Below are 14,018 nucleotides of genomic sequence, written 5' to 3' on the forward strand. Positions count from 1 at the left end.
CTCCAGCTGTGGCACGTGCCTGAGCAGGGCTTAACGGGTAAGCTAAATAACTCATCGCTACTTTTTCCTCAAGAGATTTTAAGCACATAATAGGCAGGTAGGAAATCACCACAGCATTGAATTGGTATAAATGTTCAGTGATAACTCATGACCTCACTGTTTACAAGTAGAGAACAGTTTATTAAAACTTCGGAACTTAGAATCCTGAAATGGGTGAGGTTTGGTTTTGTACAGGGGTATGTTGCAAAGATGAACCTTAAATCCTATGATATGTGTTATCCTTTGCCATGATGAGAATTATTGGGAATGTTGGCTGTTAGGTACTGCATTGTGCCCTCCTGATGCTGGGGAGTAAGAACTGGCAGTGAGGGGGAAGGACAGCTACAGAGCTCGTAGTAAAACCATTTACAAACCAGCTGCAAGACTTGGTAATTTTAAAATCTCCTTGGACATCTGAAGTATTTGTTTCCTTTTACAATGTAAAGATGGCTTAAAAAATAGGTTTAACGTGTAGTTCTGTAAATGGCTCGGTTTTGCCAGAGGCTCTTGAGTCTTTGTGCCAAGTAACAATTCCAGTTTTGTTTTTTCCACATTCCTTCCTCCTTCGCTCCATAGTAGCCAACTTCTTCATGGTGTGAGCTGCTTTCTTACCCAGGGGTTAAGATCCAAGGGGATGATGTTGCTCTAGGGCCAAATATCCTTCAGGCCTTGGTGGTGTGTGTGTTGGGGTGGTTTTACAGGTGCCAAGAACAGAGTAGCAAAAAGGAGACAAAATAGGACATGATACTCTCCAAGGTGGAGTTCTGGCATGGTGCAGCATCCTTATGGGCAGGTTAGTGTATACTTCTTAAAGGAGCGTTAAGCTTAAGTATAGCATGGACTTGATGCTTTCTATTGCTTTCAATCAAGATTTGTATTTGGTTGGAAGACTAGAAATGCCTTTGAGAGCAACCTTGATTGCGCAATCATTGCTATCCATCTTTTTGAGCAATGTAAGCAGTAACTATTTTTATTTTTTTTCTAAGGCCATTGTAGTCAACTTGTATGACTTCCCATTTGACATGGATGGATGGATGGATGAATGTCACCTGGTGTTCCTGTATCAAACCTATAACTTCAGTTAACAATAGTGTGCCTTTTCTAAAAGATAATAGTTTTGTGTTGCTTAAAGGTGTAAGTGGTGGAACTCGAGTACATCCACTTCTGCTTTGGGCTGTTCTGAGAGGTACTAAAATGCCTGGAACCTGTTTACCCTGTAAGGAGAAGCAATGCTAGACATAAGCCAACAGGCAGGTCCTCGTGGACCTAGAGTGCTCAGCACAATCCCCTTCTGCTAATTTCTTTGGCTCCCTGTTCTTAATCTCCATTCATTAAGAGTGAGTCATACTTCACAAGACCTCTGCGAGCAGTTAAATCAATCTATTGACTGAGTCTATTCAATCACTTGGCCTGTTTTAAAAGAAAAGGCAGCTGTAACAGTAAGATTTCATCTCCTACCACCCTGTGGGGGTGTGGCACCCCTCCTCTGGGCCGCATGTTCTCCCTTTGGAGCTCAACACTTCAGAAAATTGCTCTTTTGGTAACAAAGGTGTCTAACACATACGATACGGTTGTGGATGTGCATCCACAACTCTGCTGGGAGGTGGGCAAGAGAGTGGCTCTGTCAGGGGAAGACTATAATTCTTTCACATGGGCCCAGCTTCTGGGGCAGGGAGGTGTTGCAGAAAGACTTTAAGATAGCTCTGTCAGGATTGACACAAGAAGCAGCAGCTTCAACTAAACTTTTCCATTCCTGACCTGGATTCTTCTTTCCAGGTACACTGGCTTTTACCACAGAGCTCCGAGCATGAGGAAGTGACAATCTTCCAAGAGCTGATGTGGAAACATGGGAGAGCCTCACGCCTCTTACAACTTCTGCTTACCTGAGGTCTTCCCTTGATTTTTTTTTTTTTTTAATTTAATGTCAGATTCTTCACCCAGTCTAGCAGTGCTGCCCAGATAATTGCTAGCAACGCCTACAGGATTCTTTCATGCATGAGGAGGCTATTTAGCTCATGCCTGCTCGCCAGCCTGAGGAGCTTGGCTCTGTTCCCTATAAGATCTCTCTGGCTCCTCTTCCTACGGCAGGTGAGTCTGGCGCTGAGGGCTGGTGATCTAGTCTCACACCCCGTGCAGGCCCACGGTGTGGTTCTTCCTCTGCATTTGTTCCTTCTAATCCGGGACAGTGCAAGGCGGTTCTTGCCCTTCCTGGTGGTGGGTGTTCCCCAAGCTCCATCCACCCCAGCTTTGCTCTTGGCCACAGCTCCAGGAAACTGCTGATGGAGACGGTTCCTCGGCGCCCCTTGGGTGCTGGCAAGGTGTCCAGAGGGGAAGCCAACCAGCCTGAGACTGCTGTGGCACAGAGGCAAGTCCTGGGGGCTGGGGTCACGGTGCTGGTGACTGTAGGTAAGAGAGTTGATAGGGTCTGGGGAGAGAGAGGATGGGCAAGAAAGCACAGAGCCAGAGGGCTGTTGGAGCTGGTCTGTGTGCACAGTTGAAGAGGCCACGGTGTGTGGAAAGGAGGATGGTCATGAAGAGCAGAGGAGGGAGTCTGCTTGGTGAGGAAATGAGGCTGGGGAACTTGAAGGGACACTGCGGTATCCAGTGCCTGAGTATCTGGGATGTTTGTTGGATGGTGGCAAGGGGTTTGGACAGGAGCCACAGCTGGAGAGAAACTGGGGTGGGAGGTACTGTGCTCTTCTTGTGCCCCTATGTGGGGTGGCCATCAGAGACAGAGTGTGGGGAGTTCAAAGGGGTCTGGACATGGGAGGACAGGGTAGAGAAGGATATGCCTCATGTTCTGTAAGCTGTACTTGAGAGGCACGTAGTTGTATGAGGAGCGTGGGGAAGGCTGGGAGGTGTGTGAAGAAGGACCAGAGCTGCAGAGATGGAAGGGGAGGCCTGGGGTGTGTACATGAGAAGCAGTGGAGGTTTTGGGATGCAGGAGCACATGTGGCACAGGAATGACCATGTGTGTGAGGTGGCATCAGTGGGTGTGAGAGGGGATGAAAGCTGAACGGGCGTGGGGACCCTGGGAGGGGTATATGGGCGCATGCCAGCTAGGACTGGGAATGATGTGGGTGCGTGGGGATACTGGGCTGTATGGAAGGGGACATGGATGCAAAGTAAAAATCCCAACCCATCCGCAGGCACTGGGGCTGTGGACGGCTGGGGAGGTGATGAGGGGTGGCATTCCCAGGGAGCACGCACCCCGCGGGGGTGCAGCAGGAGCAGCGGTGGATGTGTGGCCCTGGGGAGAGAGGGGCGGGTGGGGGTCGGGGGCTAAGGGGGTCAGTTCCAGCTGGGGGGGGGGGGGGGGTGTGTCTCATATCGGTGCGGGATCTAGCTTGGGGGCAGGGTGCGGGCCTGGATAGCGGCGGGGGTCTGGGTCGAGGATGTGCTGGACCGTGCCCGTCACGGGCTGCCCGCTCAGCCCCGGTCTCGGTCCATCCCGGGGTACCGGCCCGGCCGGGGCCGCGGTCCCCGCTCGGGCTCGGGCTGGGTCCGCGGCGCGGCCCCCGCGGGGCGCCGGTTCCGGTTCCGGCGGAGCCGGGGCGGCGGGCGGGCGGGCGGGGGAGGAGCCGCTGGAGCCCGAGCTTGCGCTCTGGAGCCGGGCGGCGCTGGGACCCGGAGAACAAGGGGCGCGGGGGGACCGGGCGCGCGCGGAGGCCGCAGCCGGGCCGGGGCGCGGGCGGGGGCCGGGCCGGGCCGGGGGCCGAGGCCGAGGCGGCGGCCGGGGGTCGCGGGCCGCGCCGCGCCGGGCCGGGGGCGGAGGAGGAGGAGGCGGCGGCGGCGGAGGCCTGGCGGCCGGGCAGGGGCGCCATGGCGGCGGCCGAGACGAAGATCATTTACCACCTGGACGAGCAGGAGACGCCGTACCTGGTGAAGCTGCCGATCCCGGCCGAGCGCGTCACCCTCGGCGACTTCAAGGGCCTCCTCAACCGCCCCAACTACAAGTTCTACTTCAAGTCCATGGACGACGACTTCGGGTGAGCGCGGGCCCGGCCCGCCGACCGCCGCGTGCGTGCGTGGGGGAGTCCTCCGTGTCCCCGCGTGAGGAGCGGGCTCCCGTGGGCCTCCCTGGGGGGGTGGGCGGGCTGCGTGGGTCTGGCTGGGGACACCCGCCCCGCACGCTGCTGGGGACAGGGGCTGGCTCCCCCCTCCGGCCGGGTAGGGTCCCGTCCCCCCACCCCGGAGCAGCGGGGGTGGGCTGGTGCCCTTCGGGACTGGTGGTCCCTCTCGTGCCCGGTGTGGGGAGGGGGACCCACATCCATCCGCCACCCCCCTTGCCTTGCCTTGGAGGGTGGCAGGGATGGCGTCCCCCTTGTGTTTTGTTTGGGAGGGGGGGGACACAACACCCTCGCGTGCACCCCATCCAGGGGCATGTGCACCCCCAGTTACCTCACCTGGGGGGGGCTGGTGGTGATAGCCCCCCCCATGCAGCTTCTCTGGGGACAGGCCCCCATCCTCGCTTCCCCCATCAGCTCTGGGGGAAGCTGCCCCCTGCTAACTCCTCTGTGGGGGAGCTGGCGGTATCCTCTGTGCTCATTCTCTAGGGCTGCACCCCCATGTCTGCCAGAGACCATCGTCCCATCTGAGGATCCCCCCCTCGCCGTGCTCACGATGTTTGGGCAGCACCTTCCCTGAGAGGGTATCTCCCAGCGCAGCCCAGCTTGGGGGTGTGTAGGGGTGGCATCCCCCAGTGTTACCCTACTTGGGGTTGTCATTCCCCATCCAAAGGGCTTGGGCATCTCCCGCTGTGCCTGCCTGGGGAGGGTGCCCCTTGTTCCCTCTGCCAAGAGGGTGCGGGGACAGTGCCCCCTCCATCAGCCCTTCCCAGGGAGTGGATTTGGGGACAGTTTTGTTCTCCTACCATCCATTTTGGGGAGGGCCATCCATTTTGGCAGCTTGTGCTCTGTATCTCATCTTTGGGAAGAATGGGTAAAGGGGACCATCTTTCTCCTTCCCTGCCTCCACAGAGAAGGAGTGAGAGCCCTCCACATGCTGCCCATCTCTGAGCAAGGGGTGTTTACAAGACCTACTGCACCCACGTACATGTCCCGTCCTCAATGTAAGATGCCCCGTGCTCAATCTCTGGGATGGGCCTGTATAGAAGAGGAGTGCAGCCCTGCCTCGCATCCCATCTCCTGCGGGGCAGCTCTCTTCCAACACCGGTATTTTTGTCACTGCTTTTGCGATACCCTTTGGTTCCTTCCATCACGTGTGGCTGTTTGGAGGTCAGGAGGTACGTTCTGTCTCTTGTTGGACAGTTGTACTTACTGATCTTCTGGGGAGCCCCTGCTGTCTCCTACCTTCGTAAAGTCGGTGACTTCTGGGGAGCAAGCACCACGTGAAGTGAACTCTCTGTAAGACCCTTTGTCGCCACTCTGTTTTGTCCAGAGTCTTCTTACAACTAACTCTCCTCTAGACTTTTTGAGGACCTCTGTTCCATCCTGGGAACGTAGCTTCTCTTGGCTTCCGCAGCATGTGGCCCTTTACCATTCCTAGCGCTTTGGTATTTGAAAGAGTTGCACGATCCTCCTTCCTCTGGATTTTTTTGCCCCTCTGAAGATTTAGTGTTTACAGTAGGTCTTGTGTATGGAGGCTGGGACTGCAAAAAGCTTTCGGTTTTATAGTCTTCCTAGTGTTGTCTTAGTGCGCCAAATACCTCCCTAGGCTGTGATCTTGGCTCGTACCCTATGTTGAACAGGGCTGGGCCTGTTTGGGGCTTGGATGGAGATCGGTGTGGCTGCCTCAGCAGGGGGTGCTCTCCCCTCTGCAGCCAAATTATCCCAGTGCCCAGGTTCCCGTTAGCTTGGGAGGTGCCAGCTTTCAGATGAGGCTTGAAATTTGGAGTCACTCCTTTGACCACAGTCTGGGATGCTTTGCCTCCCTAAATTCCTCCTGACCCAGTGGAGAGCCTGAGTGCTCAGAAGCTTCCCCGTTCTCTCCAGGCAAATAGAAGTCTCCAGCCCTCATTTTCCATAAATTTCCTCAGCAATATCAGTTGTCTGTGGATCATTTCCTGTCCCTCAGCTGTTGAGTAGCGTTGGGTGCTACGAAACAGCTGCCTCTCCCCATCTCGAAGGGGACCGTGTTCATTGGTGGGAGAAGCGACTTCTCCGTGCATGCTGTTTGTAAACAAATGCTTTGGGATCCTTTGAAATGTTGTTCTTGAAGTGAATTCAAACTTGTCTTGAATGAAACATTGCCATGTGGGTGGGAGAGTGTCTGCGTAACTATAAACAAAGTTTAGTAATAAATAGCAGCGTCTCGCGTTGGGAAGAGGGGTCTGGTGGCAGCAAAGTTCTGTGCTGTGCCTTTTCACCCTCCTCTGTTTCTTTAAGGCTCCACAGGAGGAGGCAGATGGTAGATTAATGAAACTCAACGATAAAGCAGCATAGGGATTTGTTGTGGATGCTAGCAGGGAGAGGGGAAAATCACTCAGGAAGACGCAGTGAGTTTAGTTGCGTCAGAAATGCATGGGGTGAGATTTTTGTTGGGACCAGTTCAGCTAATTCTTCTGGGAAGAGTGAACCTCTCTGAAGGGAAGGTGCAGCTGAGAGAGGTCAGAGGCTGTGTGTGGGCAGCCTGTTCCTTCACGAAGTCCTGTGTGATGAGTTGTGCAGTTGGAGCAGCACATGGTAAGGCCTTGTGTGGAATAGAGGGGAGAAAGCCTCTCGTGGTGCCACCAGGGATGCCCCATCAGGAAAGCTGTCTTTGCTCCTTTCCAGAGAGCTGAAGAACGTGCTCGTGGTTGGCTGGAGCACAGAGGGGAGCAGCCAGAGCAGTCCAGCTGCAGCCTTGTCCCTGAGAAGCCCTGGAGCCCCAGGCACCACTCAAAATAGAATCAGAATCATTTAGGTTGGAAAAGACCTTTGAGATCATTGAGTCCAAACGAAATATTTCGTGATCCCTGGTAATTGGTGTCTAGGAGAGAGCGAGCCATTGGTCTGTGGGGAGAGACAGGGATGGAAGGGCAGGAGGCACCTCAGCTGCTTGACTGTAAATGGATGGGCAATTAGTGAAAATCAGGAGGAGACTAACCATAGCTGTATTCAGAAGCTGTATGTCAAGGAAGGATGTTGCACACTCACGTGTGTATTTCTCTCAGCCCCTTCCCTCCAGATGCCCTCTGCCCAGCATGGGGGGTGGCCTGGCTTGTGCTGACAGTTTCTAAGCTGGGCTGGTTTTTGTCAGTTGGGCAGTGTCAACAAGTAGTACCCAGGGTAAAGCCCCTTTGGGAAAGAGACGAGCTGTTGATGGTGGATGGCCTTATGGCAGCTGATCAATGAGGAGGAGACCTGCAGATCTGATGGCTCATGCTTTTTGTCAGCAATAGGACCTTTTGCAGGACCCCTGTGGCGTAAGACTAAGTTCTCTCATCTCTTGTTGGGAATGGAGGCATCTCACCTTCCAGGGTCAGCTGGAGCAAGATGTGGTCCAATGTTTCCTCGCACCTCTGTTGCCCAGACTGAATCTGTTTCTCCCTCTTCTCCTCTTTCCAGGCTGTGGATCTCCAGCCTGGCATTCCCTTCAGCTCACCCCATCCCCAAGGCAGTATTACAGCCGCAGTCTTGGTGTGTGGGATTTTTCATTCTTTTGTTTATCTTGTTAATATTTGTTTGCTCTGAGAATCAGGGCGGTGATGGAGCAGCTTCAGTGTTTACATCTCCTTGGAAATGTGAACTGAGGCTCCCCTGGGTGGCTGTGGAGTTGTCGGGCTATGCCAGGAGCTAATCTTAGTTAAAGCGCTCAGCCTCAAATTAAGAAGACCCCAGAATGGTGTCACCTCTAGGTAGGAAGGAGGAGAAACAAGAAGATTTAATGCACCCGATTGTGGGGAGAGGAGCTGTGAGCAGCAGGAACGCTGCAGGGTTTTGTAGCCTGGTCTAACTAGCATGTAGTTGGCTACAGCTGCAAATAGGGAATCCAGCCTGAGCCCAGTGGTGCGGAGCAGTGATGCAGGGTGCAGATATTTGTGCCCTTGTTGGCTTTGTGTATTGCTAATCCAAGAACTGGAGGCATGTGGAGGAACTAAGCAGACTGATAGTGGAAGTATGGCAGTGCATAGATGTGGTACACTCTTCTTGGACCTGAGACGCTTTGTGTGGATGTGCCTTGCTGTGAAGTTTGGAACTACTCTTAGCGTGCTAACCTTCCCCTCACTAGAGAAGGAAGGTTGGGGTTTTTTTTCCCCACAGCTTGAGTCTTTTTGTTCAACATTTTACAGGTAAGATCTGTGTGCTGGTCAGGAGGGATCTAAGGAGGGAGTCTTAGATCAGTGCAGTGCTGTGACCGCTTGTGAGATCCATGTTCTCCATCAAGCTACCTGCAGGTTTTTCATGGGGTTTTGAACAGACTTTAAAATTTCTGTCTTTTTTGTTCCCAATCTGTAAATTGGAAATTCTAACAGTGCTCCTGTGCCTTGTCTCATCCACTCGACACTGAGCTTCTTGGGCAAACATTCTTGTGGATCTTAGCATGACAGAGCTCTCAGTTGCATAGAGGTGCTGCACGAACAGTACTGTAAATTCTCCTGGGGACCTGTGCAGTTGGGAAGGGAACAACTGTGCTGATGGTCTGTGGTAGTTTGTAGTTTGCTGGGATGTGGGCTTCAGTGACGTGTAGAGTGTTGCCTCCTGCCCAAGTCCATCATGAGAAATGTACTTGTCTCTGGGCAGCATGGATCTTCTTGCCAGCCAGGTTGTGTGCATGTTTGCCCCAGCCGAACTACAGCTTTGACTTTTCATCTGGCCAGGTGACTGGTACAGCTCTGAGGATATTCTTATATCAATTGAAATGTGGGGTTTTTTTACTCATTTTTTGCTTGTAATTGATGCTGCTTGTTTTCTGTCAGTCGAAAGGTATTCCCACAGGGGCATGCTAAAGTTTAATTTAAACTTTTCAAAGCAGTTTCAGTTAAATGAGTGTAATTTGTGCATCCAGGTAAGTCCTTAGCACCTGGCCTGAAGTTCTGTGTTGTCTTTCCATAAATTCTGGAGTGCCTGAAAGTTTGAATTTCTTCCATGTGTGGAGAAAGCACTTGGGTGATCATTTTATCTTATCTCCACTTCACTCAGCCACCTCTCCTCTTCCAGGCTGGGGAGCAGAAAGGTCCGCTTCTCCTGCAAGGGGACCATCCCTCCCTCCCCATCTCACCTACTTGTTCTGCATTGCCTGGACGACAGCAGCGATAGCAGCTATTCGAGGTGCAGTGGTGGGATGGTGCTGCTCCTCCCAGTGCTGCTGGTTTCTCCCTCTTGCAGGTCTCAAATCCAATTTTAACTTCAGAGCTGTGGTGAGTGATTCCTAGGTCTTAACTGTCAAGGGAAAATTGGTATCCAACTAATCACTAGCCCAGTATCTAATCCAGACCCGTTTAATTATCACCTGCTCTCCAAAGCCGGGTATGAAGCAGTGATTAGGGCAACACTCTGGAGGCAGAACAAAGCGGGCGCTGCTGGAATTCCCAGTGCCGGGGTCAGATGCCGTTGGTATTTGGCGACCTCATCTCCTGCACATGTGCATGGGGAAATGCGTTGACGGTCACTGAAAGGCTGAGTGATTTATTTTTATTGCAGGGTCTTTTTGAAATTGATGCCAGCAGTGACTGTCCTTCTGGCTGGAAGTGTTTGGAGCTGGGGAAGGGATCCTAAACTTAATAAGCAGTGTCAGTCCCTAAGCAGTGGTGAGCCGCTGGCATGGTGCCCCTGCCTTTCCTGCCAGCAGTTTCTAGTGTGAGTTGGGGTAGTTGTTTTATTTTGATTTTTGGAACTTTATTTTTTAAATTTTGAATTGGAAACTCTGCTGTCTGCAGAAGACCTTTGCCTGTCCCATGCCCCTGGTGGAGAGTGCTTCCATGTCAGTGTGGATTTCATGCAGGGAGAGGTTGGCAAGAGGTCTGTGAGCAAAAGAGCCTCCAAAACTGCATGCAACTCACTTGCATGCTCGTGTCCTTTGTCGTGCTCCTGTCCAAGTGACAGCATTGGCCTGGCTGTGAGGTGGCCGTCACTTTTCTTCATCTCTGGCTGCTCCCTGTCCTTTCTGTGCAGAGGGCAGCACTTAGCCACGTGAGAGGCCACAGCACCCCATCTCTTGTGCTCCCGGCTCCGGAGGTTGCGTGGTTCCCTTCCTGCTCATGTGAGGTGTGCTGCCCTGGTTAGCTAGGGTCCACTGGAGGTTATTTTTTGGACAGTTTGCATGTAGGTTACTGCAGCCTGTGCCTCTGTTTCCTTGGCTGCTGAAGATTTGGCAGAGAGCTGCTAACCACTGTCTGCGCTTGTGGTGGGAAGTTCCTGTAATGCTGCCCGTGCTGGGGGGTGGCCCATCGACACTGGAGCTGGTCCTGGCTGTAGCTGCTGCTGGAGGCTGTTTCCAAGTGTCGTGGCGGTGGGGGGGGGGGGGCCACAGCAGTGCCAGCGCTGGGGTGCAGATGGAGAGGGTTAGTTGATGGTATTCACTCCTTCCCTGGGTTGTATTGTCTGTGCCTGGCAGTGTGTGTCCTGCTGTTCAGACCCAGCTATTACTGACTCTGTAGGTGTCCGGCTTTCTCTGTTGTGGTTGGAGCTGTGCTCCGAAGGCCACATTGGATAGCAGTCATAGCCTGGTTTCTTTGCCCAGGGGTGGTGTTCGGAAAGCCAAGTTAGCCAAATCGGGCTGCAGACCAATTTCCCTAAGGCCTTGTCTGTACTATGCAAACAATGAAGCTTTACAACAGCTATTGAACTTGTTTGCAGCTAGAGCTGGTCAGAATTTTTTTTTGACCGAATGTATTTTTTCCCAAAATATGGTGTTATGTTGAAGCCAGCATTTTTCTTGGAGAAGTATTCTTTTCATTTATGTTTTTGATGGCAGTGTTTCTTAATTTTAAGCTTCTCTTGTCATCTCTGAAAAAAAGAGAAAGAAAGGTCAAGAAACCTTTGCCCATCCATGAGAATGCAGCTGTTTTGATGCAGTTATGTGTGTTGAAATAATTTGGAGGACTCTGGTCCTCCAAATTCCTGCACAGAGCAAAAACCTACTTTGACGTCTCAGAAATTGCCATGAAGTAAATCTGTGCACCCTGACTGTCTGTGGTGCAGCTGTGCTCCAACGTGGTTCAGTCTCTGAGGTCAAGGCCCAACACTGTTAAAAATGGCTCATAAACCACCATAATCGGTCGTGACCTGAGCATTGTTCGTTGTTATGGGATGATAGTGGTGGCCCCACTGCTCAGTCTTCTGGTTCCTGCTGAAATATGACTTTTGAGAGTTTCATAGAACTCGGCTATTCCCAAATCCCAGACCTTGGCTCACCTGCAGAGTCAGTACTGGATCTTCTGGGTGGTGGCATAAGGAGTGATGTTCCTTCCTACGTGGCTATGGTGAGAGCAGGATGGGCAGCTGGGGAGGCAGTGTTTTGTCATGGACTCTCAGAAGGAAGGTGCTGGCTTGTAGGGTTGGAGGCAGACGGCCTGTGAGCCCAAGACCCGTGTGCTCAGAGCACTGAGCCTTCAGTAAGTTGCTGTTCTCCAGCATGCTCCGCTCCTGGCCTCCTTCACCTGTGGTTTCCCCACCTGGTCTCCCAGCAGGCAGAGACATCTGGGTCTGCAGCCATGTGGCCTGAACTCTTGAAGGTGGAGGTAGTTACCCACCGCCGTGCGTTTGGGGATGCTCAGGGAAGAAGGCTGCTGTGAGCATAAGCAAAGAAAATCTGGTTTCCCCCACAGCTTTTCTGCTGCACAGATGTGTTTGACTTCAGTCCTCTCTCAGGGTGGGCATCAGGCCCTCTATGTAGACTTGAAGGCTGTATATGTAGAGGTGTAGGGAGCATAGTTAGAATTCCTCAAGTCCTTTTTGAGCTCATGGTACTTAAAGTGGTGGGAAGCCTCTTGCACGTCTGCACAGCAGTTGTTGCACTGTTCTGAGCTGAGGGTATCTGCTGTAATGAAGTGCTACTCCTCCACCCTTGACTGCATCCAAATAGATATAACAATGTTGTGGTTTAGGAATTTGATCTGTGTAAAAGCCCATGAAGGAGAGCTGGGCTTGCAGAACACAGCAGAGACTGTGCCTGCAGGAAATTGCCTTCATGTTGTCGCACCAGCTTTGCATCGTGCTGCACATCTGATGAGGCAGCAGTCAGGGCTGTGTTTTTGGTGTTTCCTATTGATTTCCTCTTCTCCCCATCCCTTGTTTGTTATTCGGAGCTTGCCCTTCTGACCTGTGCTGGATGGATGGTGGTTTTCCAGGAGGGGGATGTGGCACCATGTGGCTGTGTTACTGTTTGTCCCGGTGGTGCTGGCTTGTTAGGCAGCAGCTGGCAAGTTAAGTAAAACTTAATCCTGCTGGTGACTGCCGTTGGAAATTTTTGGTCCAAATCCTTTTGTGAATGCTCTTTGGAAGGCGTTAAAGTAAGGTACAAATCTGGGAAATAGTCTAATCTCTGTGACTTTGCTTTGTCTGTGTGCTTATCTATGTAATGCCATGGTGGCCTTAGGAGAGTATGTGAGCTCTTAGGCCATGAATATCACTGTCTCCACGGTCTGCGTCAGCTTGCGGAGCTGAAGTATTAGTATCTCCCTGAGCCCCTGCTCTGAAGCTCTTGGTTTCACTTGTTTCCATTGCTGTGTTGTTACTGCTGTAGCACTAACACTGAGCCCATCCAGGAATGGGCTGGAATTCTCTGGAGGCTTTGACAGGCAGAAATGCCTGGTGTTGACCTTCCTGTGCCATGTAATCCTGTATCTCAGTGGAGGGTTGGGACTGTTGTGGTTGTTGTATCAGTTATTTATTAGAGGAGAGGTGCCAGAGGCATTGTTTTTCCAGTTACAGCTAGCTATTGAAGGCAGCAGAAGCAGCATTTGGGTACCCTGCTCCACTAAGTCTTCTGTGTTGGTTATTCCTTCACTGGCGCGTCTGTCCGTGTGTCTTGCTGGCTAAAATCTGCCATCTTGTGAGAACTGGAGGAAAAGAAGATTTAGTGAGCGGTGACTGAATCGCTGCAGTGGGACTCCGTCCTTCTGGTCCTGGCTGAAGACATAAGCTGAAGGGGGGAAGGCTTTCTCGCATGACTTGGAGCAGAGATCTGTTTCTGGGAGAGCTGGCAGTGGCCGCTGTGTGGGAAGGTCTTTCCTCTGCTGGTTTTTGACCTGCCTCTAGGGTTTAGGGAGGAATTTATTTGCTACGTGGCCCCTCTGATCGCTGGCAGCTGTCTCTGTGATAGGCTGGGAATTCAGGGTCTGGGTAACAGAGGCTGTGGGCTTTCCCTTGTTTTCTGATGGCTGGCAGCTCCTGCCATGTACAGGCTGGTTCTGAGGACACTGAGAATCTGCCGGAGGGGTCTGTGTTTTGGGAGCTCTGGCTCCGCATGGATTGTCACAGCGGGGAAGCTGGTGCTAGCACAGTAGCCTGCCCGCTCACTGCGCTTCAACTTTTTCCCTCAGCATTGCTCTGACCTACTCTGACCTGCTTGAGATTCATGGTCCTTTTGTGTCTCGCCATCTGTGAGCAAATAGGTTGTCCTGTATACACTGCATTGTGCCACGCCGCCATTGTTGACAACCAGAGCAGTGTCAGAAGTGCTGTGACAAACCTGGCTTTGTGGCCTGACGTGATCAGCAGGGCAGGGGCAGGGAGAAGGCTGCTGCTGGGCTGGCCCCAGGGTGCAGCAGCTTCTCAAATTGAAGCTTTTTTCAGAAGCTGTGATGGATATGCAAACTCCATACTTCTGTTTGCATATGGCTAATGAGCTGTCCCAGTTCATTCAGCCCTGCCTAGCTCAACCAGTATTTTAGTGCCATTTGCAGGGAAACTTGCCTGTGGGCCCAGCTGAGGCTGTGCTATACCGGAAGCCCATATAGGGGCTTAATGCAGGAAGTCTTGCCATTGCACTGTGTTAATTTGAATTTTTTCTTACTGGCTTTTGTAGCTCTGAGAATGGTGGATTTCCGTGGATCTAGCTGCACAGCTGAGTCTCTTATGGCAGACCTCCCAGCC

The 14,018-nt window shown here is 52.3% G+C and overlaps 2 protein-coding genes across 7 annotated transcripts in view; both read left to right on the forward strand.

Moving 5' to 3' along the window:
• AP2M1 (adaptor related protein complex 2 subunit mu 1) overlaps positions 1-14,018 on the forward strand; it is a 159,846-nt gene that overhangs the window by 91,108 nt on the left and 54,720 nt on the right. The window lies entirely within an intron of this gene.
• DVL3 (dishevelled segment polarity protein 3) overlaps positions 3,748-14,018 on the forward strand; it is a 33,487-nt gene continuing 23,216 nt past the window's right edge. For 4 of the 6 annotated variants that reach the window (XM_052805077.1, XM_052805075.1, XM_052805080.1 and 1 more), the window contains exon 1: positions 3,748-4,028. In XM_052805077.1, the coding sequence (XP_052661037.1) occupies positions 3,862-4,028 (167 nt within the window). In that variant the 5' untranslated portion in view covers positions 3,748-3,861. The remainder of the gene's footprint in view (positions 4,029-14,018) is intronic. The other 2 variants (XM_052805074.1, XM_052805076.1) reach the window with 2 other exon arrangements.

The sequence above is a fragment of the Harpia harpyja genome, chromosome 12, assembly GCF_026419915.1.
Source record: "Harpia harpyja isolate bHarHar1 chromosome 12, bHarHar1 primary haplotype, whole genome shotgun sequence".
NCBI lineage: Eukaryota > Metazoa > Chordata > Aves > Accipitriformes > Accipitridae > Harpia > Harpia harpyja.